General features: G+C 48.3%; 1 protein-coding gene across 50 annotated transcripts in view; it reads right to left on the bottom strand.

Moving 5' to 3' along the window:
• The window catches only part of CELF4 (CUGBP Elav-like family member 4), a 294,289-nt gene extending 282,955 nt beyond the window's left edge, over window positions 1–11,334 (bottom strand). For 47 of the 50 annotated variants that reach the window (XM_028098226.1, XM_028098228.1, XM_028098227.1 and 44 more), the window contains exon 1: window positions 11,049–11,334. In XM_028098226.1, the coding sequence (XP_027954027.1) occupies window positions 11,049–11,334 (286 nt within the window). The remainder of the gene's footprint in view (window positions 1–11,048) is intronic. The other 3 variants (XM_028098273.1, XM_088019559.1, XM_028098242.2) reach the window with 1 other exon arrangement.
• Window positions 11,335–12,113: the final 779 nt, after the last annotated feature.

Raw genomic sequence — 12,113 nt, 5'->3', positions numbered from 1 at the left:
ACGACCTTGGCGCCAGGACCCATCCTCCTCACGGGCCCTTGGTGGCTGCGCCGAGTCTGGGCTGGTTTGGAAGCAAGTCCAGACACCTGGGAGCTGATCTGGGTGGTCTGGGGGCTGCGCCTCTGCTAGGAAGGCTGGGCCACTAGCACTGGGGAGGGAGCACGGAGTGTGGCCAAGGCCCTTGGTCGGAGGGCTGGATGTAAGCACGTGTGGGCAGAACTCTGAATGTGCCTGCAGCCGGGGGGAGGGGAGACAGGTCAGAGGAGGGTAGATGTGGCCCGTTGGCTGAGGCCCAGATGCTCCCTATGGGAAAGGGTGCATCCAGCCCTCAGAACCTCGATCTCCCATTCCAGCCACGGGCACCACTTCCTCACCCTCCTTTACGGTCGAAGCTCTCTCCCTTGCACTTTCAAGTTCCATCTCCTATCGTCCGTCACCAACCATGGGACCTGGCCTCTATGGCAGGCTCCCTTCCAGCTGCCTCCACAGGGTCTGGGAACAGAGAGGAGGAATGATCCAAAGGCTTAGTGGGCTTTCCCTGCCAGCCCTGTTCCCTTTCTTCTGAGGAGCCCCCAGCCACTGGGATTCTCTCCTTTCCTCTCCTCCCTTCCACATACCGCCCAGGGCTGCCAAGGACGGTCAGGAACATCCTGAGCTGGGGCTCTGGCAGGCAAGGGAGTGAGGGGTCAGGGGCATGCCTGAAGGGAATTCCAAAGCCAAGGATACAATGGCCTTCCCTTTCCTTCCTTCTCACCGTGACAAGAGGTGAGCCTCAGTGAGCAATGACTTTCCCAAGTCCAGAATATTCCTGACCCCACCAGACTCTGAGCCCCTGGCTCTGCTCGTCCCAAGAACCCAAACATGGGGACTGATTTGATTGGGTGCCTTTCTTCCTGGGACCTCTAAGTTGAGGAGTTCACACTGGCGTCTCCCAGGGCCAGTATCCCACCACATAACTGGGGATATTGCTTCAGGCCCATGAGACCCCCAAGGAGATGGACCACTTCACACAGCGGGTGCAAGGATGCTCTCTGTGCCTCATCCGGTGAGACAAAGCCAAGCCAAGTATTGATTTGACAGAAAGATATGGATATGTTGGGTGGATAATGGTTAGGAGATCCTATTTCTTTCTTGTCCTGTTCAGAGAACACCTCTCCTCTGCCTCACCTCACTGGAAAGCAGAGGCCGGATGAGGGAGAGTGTTCTCATCAGTCACCCAGGGACTGATGAGAACATTCCCCCTGGGCTCCTTCCAGGAGTTCGAGACCATGAAGCCTCTGGGACTAAGGTCCCCCTCTCCCACCATGGCAAGCACTACCAACATCGTCGCCTCTCCGTATATTCTTAGAACCAGTCAATATGATTAATTTTACATGGCTATAATTTCCTGCTGCTGCTGTGGAGCCCTCCCAGCCTCACCCATCAGCAGCGACATGATACAGTTTCTGGTTATATTGGTCAACCAAGATATTGATATTATTAATAATGGATATCTATATGCTGACCTTTGTCCACACAACTGAATCACTCTGAGCTGGCTGTCACATTTCTTTAAGAGCTATTGATAAGCCCATTACTGGAAGGGCATGAACAGTCTTAGGTGTGGGCTTTTCACTCACCTTCAAGCATCTCCTGTGAGAATCTACCCTTGTCAGAGGAGTTGCTGTGGGTACGGCAGTGTGTGCAAGACAAAGTCTGCATGCAGGGGCCCGTGTGGGGAGTGTATGAACGTGTGTGTGCACATGTGTATGTGAGTATGCACGTGAGTGTGCATATGAACGTGTGTGTATGAGTCTGTCTTGCACACTGGCCCTTTTAGAGCTGATCAAATAGTCAATTAGAGCATTATAGGGAGGTAGCAGAATCAGAGGGTTCCTACAAATATACTGTGATGTAGTGTTTGATCTTTGGATGCCTCTTGTCTCCTAGGACTTGCGCAGGAGGCTTGGCTTTATAAGGACATTACCAGGTTGATGCCTTGTTCTCTCAATGTACCTGCCAGGCCAGTGGCAACACTTGCTGGCAGCAGGCTGGCCAGAACCAGGCACAGGGAGGTGTGCTGAAGGCCATGCTACAGGCTTGACTCTGGGGGCGTGCTGCTTCCAGCCTCAGTCTCTTTATCTGGGCAGTGGCAGCAAGGGATCGGGCTCCGCTTTCTTAAGGGCAGAGAGAGGAGTTTGACTCAGCTCGGCTTCTCCACCCTCTACATCTGAAACTCCTGATCAGAGGAATGCTTGACACACGTGGTTATTTATCACATGCCGCGGGTGTGGCCCATTACCTATTAGAAGGGTTCTGTGGTAGAACGCATGCTTTGTGTGCTCCTGTGTGTCAGGACGGGCACACAGATCTCATTGCGGCATCTCTCTGTGGTTGCTGTTATTCCTACCTGCACGGACAGGGGTGTCAGGGACAGTGCCTCTATCAAGTCAGGCGACAGGGATCTGTTCCTGTTTGGACCCAGACACGCTCGCTTGTCAGGGGAGCCCCTCACTTGCCCCTGTAAAGGGAAGCCGGCTAGCTAGAGAAATCTTTTGGATCCTCAGACATAGTGTATGAATAAACCAGACATGGATTAATTAGGTGTGACTGCATCATTAAATTAGAATAATGAACAAACAACCACGTATGGCATTCAAATTTGCCTAGAACGACTCCAAGGGTTGCTTTCAAGTAAGTCACCTGACAGTTTGTAGGTTTTGGGGACTCTGGAGAGTGAGGTTCCCATCCTATCTTGAGAAGTGAATTCTTTAGGCACCACCTAACCCAGGCAAGGGTAATCCTTCAACGGGTGCCCGGACTCCACAACCGAATCCAAACAATGGCTTGGTTCGATACAGCATCATCTATGCACGCTTCAGCTGAGAGCATTTCTCAGAGTGAAATATGACAGTAGCACAGGTGCTCAAGAGACAGGAGGGAGAAGTTAAAGAGGTGTGAGCAGCGGATGTGAAATGCATCGATCCCATAATATTTATGTGGATGTGCACACCATCGCTTGTGCACATGCGTGCGTGCACACAAACACGCATACACACCTTCCACATTTCGGTGAATTATTTTTTCCTCTATTGACACTCCCCATTTCAGCCAGAGAGACTCAAAGGTGAAACTAGTCTCAGTTGTGTAATTTTAGAAATAGCTGCAGAATGGCATCCCCCTACCCCCCTCGAAATCCCTGTCCTAGGACAGGGAGGCTGTGCAGCAGGAACAATTTATCTTTAACAAAGAGGAAGAAGCCAACAGCTTAAGAGGGAAGAAAATAGGAAAGAAACTCACTTGCCTTGCTGGAGAGCCGGGGGATAGCCTAATGCTCGGGGGGCTTTGTTAGTAAGATCTGTTAAGTATCTAGAAACCTTTGATCTGGAGCCGCTTTTAACAAAGGTGATAATTAATTAAAGCAGAGTGTATTGCAATAAAGTAACATTGTGGTCAGTTTATGCGCTGTCCACAGCTGGCCTTCGGAAGTCTCTGTCAATTAAACTCTTGTTGGAGGCCAGCTCATTATCAATTTTTTTTCCTGAGCTTTGATCAATATTTTTGGCTCTTCTGTCCTCACAGAACCAGAACTACGTCTGTCTCCATGAGGGCACCCGTTTATTTACATCTTGCAGATGGCCACGTAGGATTTGTTCCTGAGCTGAGCTGCTGGGAATCGCTCTGTTTGAGAGCGTCAGTCAGCTCATGCTGGAGGGGAGATGCAAGGGAGGATAAGAGAAACCAAATATGGAGCAAGTAGAGGGGGAGAAGGCCTGTGAGCATATGGTCCCGAAAACATCCCCTTCTACTTCCAAAGGGATTTGGAAAAGAGGACAGTGACCCTGGGGTTTTCCACCCGGCTTCCAAGTTGGTTCTTGCGGGCAACGCTGAGGCTGCGGCTTTACACCCATCCAGGGGCCACTGAGACCAGGATGCGTGGCGACAAGGAAGTCCTCAGGGCAAACACAACAGCTCTGGACATTCCTCTGTCATCACTGTCTTGTCCTCATCATTGTCTTTTTGTCCTGGCATTTCTAACCACACCCTACGTTGCCAGGTAGAATGTGGACCTTTCTCTTTAGGCCCCACCTTGCGATTTTTGAGGGTGTCTTAATGGCAAAGAGGAGAAGGAAAAGGGGGAAATGAAGGCTGATGATAAAAGGGTTACAACCAAGTTGGGGGCTCTGTTCCCCTGCCCTATGTTATTTGGCTAAGATTAGATGCTTTTTGTGATTCTCGGAGAGTCTGTGAATTTAAAAAGGCAAAGGTAGAGGGGATGAATGTACATCTCTTGTGGAGAGACCAAAAGGAGGGCATCTTTTGTGGAGAGACCAAAAAGAGGGTCCCTACCACCCCCTCCTTGCATGGAGGGAAAATGTAGCACTCTGCTTGGAGGGGCTAGCTTGACTGACTTGGTCAAATCCTGCGTGTGTGTGTGTGTGTGTGTGTGTGTGTGTCTGTGTCTGTGTCTGTGTCTGTGTGTGTGTAAACACCACAAAAGAGAAGTAGGGCTGGGATGCCAAGGGGCAGCGGGTGGGGTAAGAAATGCAGTGGGTGGAGGGAATTATCTCTGCAGAGAGCCAGGTTCTGCGGCTGGCCACTCAGCTCCCAGATGGAAGGTCATTTTTAAATGAGTCAATAGGTGAGCCAGAGCAGGCAAGCATCTGAAGGGTGATGAGCGGGGGGAGATGGAACCCTTTTTTAAACCTGGACCTTTGGGTGGAGATATCAGGCAGATACACAAGAGCCACCTCCACACTGGAACTTAGATCACTGACAAATCCAAGCCATGAGTTCTGAGGTGGAGCACAGACGTGATCACGAAGACAGCGTCATCCTCCTCACAGTCTCTCCTTTTCTCCATCAACCATCTCCCTAGTCATGCATACTGCCTCACAAGATGAAAACTACCCCTAACATCATTCCAGGGCCATTTGCTTTTATCATCTCTTCCCTGGATGCACAAACACACATACAAACAGAAGTTCACACACACATGCTCACACCAGCACCCACACAGGCTGTGGCATCGTCCCTCCCCCAGCCCTCCAGGACCCACAGACACATACAGATTTTCACACGCTCTAGCGCTTCTCTCTGCATGTCACATGGGATTTCCCTTCCAAGTTCAGAAACGCTGCGTTTCGGCTGCTGTCACCCAGCACTCCCAGCTTCCGGCTGGCATTTGGGACCTACAACTTTCAGTTTCCCTTTTGCTCTGCCTATGATTTGGGGCCTCATTTTCCGTTACATTTCCCTCTCTTCTATGGCCTGCCTCCTCCAAGTTCCCTTCAAAGACATCTTTCCTGGGTCAGTTTGGAAACAGACCACTTACGGATGACGTGTGAGCTGTGTAGTGTTTTCCCCAAAACCATCCGAGGCGAGTGAGACCAGCTCTTTCCTCAGTGAAGGACGTGGTGTCTTGGTTATCTTCTCAGGCATCACTTAGAAGCCCCTCTCCCATCCTGGTCTATGAATTATAATAATGAGGATGATCATAGTAACAACAGTGAGAGTGATGGCCATGCTCAAGTCCCTGGAGTGTGGCGTGGTCACTGGGCGCCCAAAGTGCCCCCTGGAAACCAGCTCTTTGAAAGCACTCTGACAACTTTACAATATGCCTGCATTATGGGGTACATATCTATGGCGTACATTTTTATAATTGTGTTCCTTTGGGTTGGTTTTTTTTTCAAGCTGTGACTTTACTTAAGAAAAGCTTTTCTTTTTATTTTGTTTTGTGTTTGAGAAGTCACAAACATCCAGCCAACTGGAGTAGGTGGAGAGAGTGAAAGTATGCCAAGGGGGTTCTTTGAACCCAATCTAGAATCCCCATTAAAGCTGAGGGGGGAAAAGAGTGTTAACATCTCCCTGTTGAATTGCAGTGAAATCTAGGCCAGCCCTGGTTCCCATATGTGTGGGATGCGCTTAGTCATGCTTGCACATGGATGCATAGACGGCACATGTGCATATTAATTTATCTGTGTGTTGAGTCCGAGGGAGTCTCTTTAAAAGATAAATGAAATTATGTACAAGCAGCAAATAACCACCAGTCTCTTCAATAAATCAATTATTTCCCTGTAATTTTTTTCTTTGCTCCTAAATAGAATACTTACAAACATCTGGGGTTTGGAGTTTTTCTATGGGGGCTGTGGCTTTGGTTTACATTAGTTTTGTAATGACCACCAGCACTTATTTTCTTTGGTGAAATTTGTAATTTTTAAAATGTTATTCTTACCTCATTTTTCATATCTCTTTCTCACAAGTCAAATCTTTCTTTTTAAAAACTGTAGGTGTGTGCCCTACCATTCTACCAGTGTCTTTCCCTGGACAGATTTAATTTTTATTTTTCAAAGTAAATTTTTTTTTAAAGTTCATCTTTAATTGAGCTGATGTCCATGCTGATACTTCCAGCTTCACTGTCTCTTAGACTCATCTGAAATCAGATAGAGCCTCACTGGCTTTAATTCACCTATCTAAGGAAATAAAAACAAAACCAAGGAGCCCTCTCGGCTAAAGTCAAGTGGTGGAAACTTGATGTTCTGAGAATTGCTACACCTTACATGAAAATATGAGACACGATTTTATGAAGATGGTCAAGAATCACCAAAACAACCATAACACTTGCCATTTCCCTTTCTCCCAGCTGCACCCCAAACCCAGGGGCTTCAGGCACTTCTTACTCAGGTATCATTGAAATGAGAGGTTGTGTATCTGGTGATGAGTCTATTTTCAAATGACATACTCTCCGGAGTTCAGCCCACACAAGGTTCCATTACTCTGTCCCCACCCTCCCTCTGGATGTAGTGTGGAAGTATAAGGGGCAAAAGTCCCTGCAGCTGTGGCTTCTGGGTTGGGAGTACTCTGGGGCTGCCAGTAGACTCGATTTTCCTCCATGCAGTGTGGGAAGATCTCAGTGAAGAGTGGTTACCCAGGCACAGATCTGTTCTGACTGGTTAACAAGAGGGACTGTGTTAGGGGCTTGACTGTTTAGATTAAAATGCATCACAGGCTCCGGGAACGAGCACACATCAGTAGTAAAGGCTGTTTAAACCTTTGGGGACAGCCCTATGTTTAGATTACATTAATTCATAAATATTATACTAAATACCACTTAAATTGGACTTAAATGACTTCAAAGATAATGCATTATAATATGGCTATCCAGAGAGCACTAGTCTTTATGTCTCCCAGTAACTCAGTCTTTGCTGCCTCCTCTCCTGCTAGACAAGACCAAAGTTATGAATGGATTGCTGGCTTGTTCATGTGTGATCCACGGACTGTGTATGTGTGTGTGTTAGCAGGCATGGGTATGCGTATGTATGTATTTTCAGTCACTGCTTCTGTTTGTTCTCCAGGAAATAAAAAGAAGAAAAGAGAAATAAATGTAAAGTGAGAGAAGGAAAGAATTAGACTAGTGGGTGACCTCTTCCCTTCCCCAAGGGAGAAAAATTCTATAGGAAGGGGAAAAATTGGTCCTCAGCTCACTTCTGTTGCTACCCAGGGAGTTTGCCTCTCTCCTCTCTAATCAATAGTACAATATCTTTCTCTTTGGAACCTGGAAAAAGCAATCTTTCTCAAAGTGCTTCTAATGGGGGAAGAAAAGAAGACTCTGAGTTAGCCCAGAGAGTTTGCATTAAATTAGGTTTTCTGCTTTAGGTGTTATTTCTTTGAATTGTAATTCTGGGCTTTTTTTCTTCCTTTCTCTCTTTGCCTAGCACCCACATCTCCCCCAACCCTCCGCCCAAGTGCTTTCTGGTCTCCAGGGGGTGAATTTACTTTTACAGTAATTACCCCAGTCCACAACTGCTATTTGCTGCCTCCCAAGCCCAACAGCCTTTCTCTGCAACGGCTGGGTTTGCTCCACAACACCCACCCACTCCCTCCTCCACAGACTCCCAATTTGACTGGAGTAATTGCCTTTTAAGGTTCACTCTACGCATGGCAGGTATTCCATTAACCCTTAGAACTCCTTCCTTCTTTAGTTACCTGAAATGGCAGGTGGCCAACAAATGGATACCCACCTGAAATCTCATGCATTTAATTTAATTTTTACTTATTTTTCTCTTCTTTTCTCTTCTTCTCTTTCTTTCTTCCTTTTCTCTTTCTTTCTTTCTTTTTTTTTTCTTTTTTTGCCCAATAACATGCAGATGCTATCCACACTGGAGGTCAATATCCTGTCATGTCTTTCAATTTTATCCCAGAATGATTCATTAGAAGTTAGAAATTCAAGAAGGGGAAAGAAAGAGCCACAAACATGCCCTGAAACCAGGCTTAACAAAGGCATGTTTCTATCCTTAGCTTCATGTTGTCAATTTAGAGTTGGGGAAAATTTAGAAGCCAAATGCAACCCTCATTCTTCAAGCCTCATCATGCTTTCTGACTTAAAAGTAATTAATCACCAATGGCAAGCGAGTAATTTTTTAAGGTGGCCGGAGGCTTATTTTATCAGGATTAGCTAATAAATCAGGCTGTATCTCTAAAAGAGGAGTTCAAACTCTTCTAGGACTGAATAAACCAGACCTTAGAGACTGTCTCAGTTATTCAGCTCTCCTGGAGCTTCCAAGCACTGTTAGAGACATTGTGGCCCAACCTTGACTCTAAAAATCCGAGGGATAGAGAGGCAGGAAGTTTCATAGGGAAAAATATATATGCTCAGGCTCTGAAGGGTGAGCTGCGACAACGAGACACCCAGCATGCCAGAGCCAACGGGCCTGCCTGCGACTGACTGAACCAGTTTAGGGAAACAATTATTTAGAAAACGAAGTTTTGCTTGTTCTAGGAATCCTGGCCAGATATGTGATTGTATATGTATGATACATAGGAAGTAACTATAACATAACCTTCTCTAGCTTCCTGATGCAAATGATGATAATTCTACTTCTTTGCTGTAATACAGGGAGTCCAAATAACATCAAAAACATAGTGATGATACCAGCAAGGGATTGTGAGAAGAAACCAAGGAATATTGTTAAAGTTTATCTTCATTTGGAATAAAGAAGTAAATAAAGTGCTCCAAACCCGGATCTCTTAAGAAGCTCAAATCTCCACAACTGTCTTTTGCCTCTGGTGGGTTCTGATTTTTTTTAACTTTAAAATCTTAAATCACCACAAGAACTGATCATTAAGATGGGCAAAGGATTTCCCTATTTATGCTTTTTAAATTTTCATTATTACTATTTTTAAATCTGGGGACATATTAGAATGACAAAGGTTTGATACAAACCTTGATTAGCTTCTAGGGAGCTTGATTGGAAAGGGGAAAAACTACAAAGATATGGTTGACTTGAGAGGGAGGGCGGAAAAAAGGAAACAAATGTTATTTCAAAGACTGCCTCCCCATTTCACCTTTCCAGGCTCTCTTCTGATCAGACAGACATTTTCTCCATATTGGAGAAAGCTTGGTTTGTCTCTCCATTACAGCCCCCACCCTCACCCCACCCCAACAAACCCAGTATATTTCCATTCTGCTGTGTTTCTATGCTACTCAACATGCCATTAACTTTAAGATTTACTCCTCAGCAGGCAAGCTGGAAGATGCTAAAGCCAATAAAAACTGCTCTCTGGGACTCCAACTATGAAGAGTTTGGAGCTCTGCTTAGTATTCGGATGAAGGGAGGGCTGGAGGAGGGAGGGAGGTTGTGATAGTGAAAACCACTGCTGCTTAGAGAGCCAGACAGCTCTGCGCTCTGCACCTAATGTGCCGGAGGATCAGCTCTGTTCATAGCCCATTTGTGGCCAAGGATGAGGCTGTTCTCTGTGTGTGGGTGGGTGTGCGTGTGCGTGTGTGTGTTTTCATCTTTAAAACCACCAGCTCTAACACAGGATCTTCAGTGGCTCTCCACACTACTGTTTATTAAAAACGGAACGTCCATACACATCCCTTACAACTTCCTTAGCCTGGTGCTCCTTCCCTGCCTGACGATCAATCTCTCTCAGAAAGCATTTAACTTGCCCACACAGATCCAGCCCGGATTAATCCCCACTGCACATCCTATACATTACTGTTAGGGAGCGGAGCACTGGGCTAATTTCGTCACCCACCAGCCACCCACACACGTTCTACAACTGAACACGTTTGGGGATCTGCCTTAAAGATAATAAAACAAGGAGAAAACAGGCAGGCTGCAGACAATTCTCATGACCACTTTCCTAAAAAGTTGCTGGGTTTTAATTCTTTGATTATTCTGTTTCCCCCTCCCCCAAGCACTCACTAGCAATGATTGCTTCGAGGGAGAGCAATAATGGACTATAAACCTCTCTGCATGGTGAGTTTGGGATAATTTAGGCTACACCCTTCAAAATGCATATCTTGCACACACAGATTTTTCCCCCCAAAGCTTCGCTTTCCTGAGAAGAGGATCATTCAGTCTTCCCCGACCCCCCACTCCACCCAGGGGATGGCTGGTTCCTTGCTAAATCTTGCCTTAGGTTTTGTCCCTCCTTCCTTCAAATCTCAAACACCCCCTCCCCCACCACTCACACCACAACCGGATTATTGAGGCACATAGCTCGACAGGGAGAGTTTACTGTTAAATTGATAGCAAAATAAAAATATCTCCCCGAATCTGTCACCTCTCTTCTTTTTAGACGGCTGCGCTCCTGCTACTCTGGCCCGGAGCGGAGAAGGAGGAGACCATCTCCTCTTAATATTTTCAGCACCACGGCGATGGACAGCACCCTCGGTCCCTGGCCCGCTGAGCGCCCGCCAGTCTGCTCAGCGTCCCGGGCTTGGCCAGTGCAGCTGTCCCCGTCCCAATCTTTCAAGTCGCTGCACCCAAAAATCCAAGCCCCGTTTCCCCTCGATCCTCTCTCTGTTTCTTTCCATATTCTGCTTCCGCTGCTCTCCCCACCGCACCGCTTCTACCAGCTCCTCGCCCAAAACCCAGCCTTGCCCCAGCGAACAGCTCCCCACGCACCCCAGTCCTGGTCTCTGCTGCCCGAGCGCCTCCCTCCTCGGCGTCCGCCCGAGGCTCCCTCTCGCGCAGTCTCCCGCTCGTCCGTCGCCGGCCGGCCGGCCGGCCCGCCCGCTCCTTCTCCCCGGCAAAGTTGGGAGGGAAAGGTGCACTCACCTTTGTGCATGCCTGTGAACCTGTCCTTCAGAACCGTAAGCTCGTAGATCTTGCCGAACTCCTCGAAGAGGGGCTTGAGGTCCTTCTCATCCAGGTTGCGGGGGATCTGCCCAATGAACAGCTTGATGGCATCGTGGTCCTTCATGGGAATGGTCGACGGGTTCCCCGGGCTGTGGCTTAATCCGTTCATGTGCCCGGCGCTGCCCGGGCTGCTGCCGAGCCCGTTGGTACTGAGGCTCGCGTTGTCAGCCTGTCCGTTTGCTAACGTGGCCATCTTTATATACATAGAGAAAATCTTCTTTCCTTTTATTCTTTCTCGCTCGCACTCTCTCGCTCTTCTCCCTCGCAAGCTCGCTCGCGCTCACACACGCACACGCATACACACACTCGGGTTCTCTCCCCCTCGGTTTCTCTACACCTCGCTCTCCTCTCGCTCTCTGCTCTCTCTCTTTCTCCTCTCTTCTCTCGCTCGCTCGCGCTCGCGCTCTCTCTCTCCTCTCCCCGCTCTCTCTCTCCCTCCCTCTCTCCTCTCTCTCCCTCTCTTTCTCTCTCTCTTTCTCTGTCTGATCTGATTTTTTCTTTTTTTCCCTTTTCTTTCCTTTTTTTTTGTTTTTTCTTTTCTTTTCTTTCTTTTTTCTTTTTTTTTCTTCTTTTTCTTTTTTTTTCTTTTTTTTCTTTTTTTTCTTTTTTTTTTACGTTGAACAGACAGGATCTCTGTCCTTTCCGTTTAAACAGGCTGGACCGGTTCAAGTTCCCAGTCAGACCAGGGGTGGGGGCGGCGAGTGAGTGCGCGCGGAGGAGGGGGGCACGGGGCCCGGAGAGGGCGAGACGGGGGGGGGCTCCCGCGCGGCGGCGGGCGGCGGCCGGGAGCAGGACGGCGTGGGGCGGCGCCGGCCCCGCCGCGCCTCCCCCGTCGGCGGCCCCGGCGAGCGGCGGTGGTACAGTCCGAGACAGCCCCCGGCTATAAATAGCGCCAGGCGCATGGCTCTTCGGGAGGCGCTGAGATTCCGGGCCCGGCGGCCGCGGGGAGCGGGTGCCCGTTAGGAAGGGGGCTGCTGGCCTCCT

Source organism: Eumetopias jubatus, unplaced genomic scaffold (genome assembly GCF_037043125.1).
Source record: "Eumetopias jubatus isolate StellerSeaLion01/CBP00866 unplaced genomic scaffold, mEumJub1_p1.0 scaffold_16, whole genome shotgun sequence".
NCBI lineage: Eukaryota > Metazoa > Chordata > Mammalia > Carnivora > Otariidae > Eumetopias > Eumetopias jubatus.
Note: the sequence above shows the minus strand (reverse complement) of the source record. Positions and strands in the feature narration are given on the sequence as shown.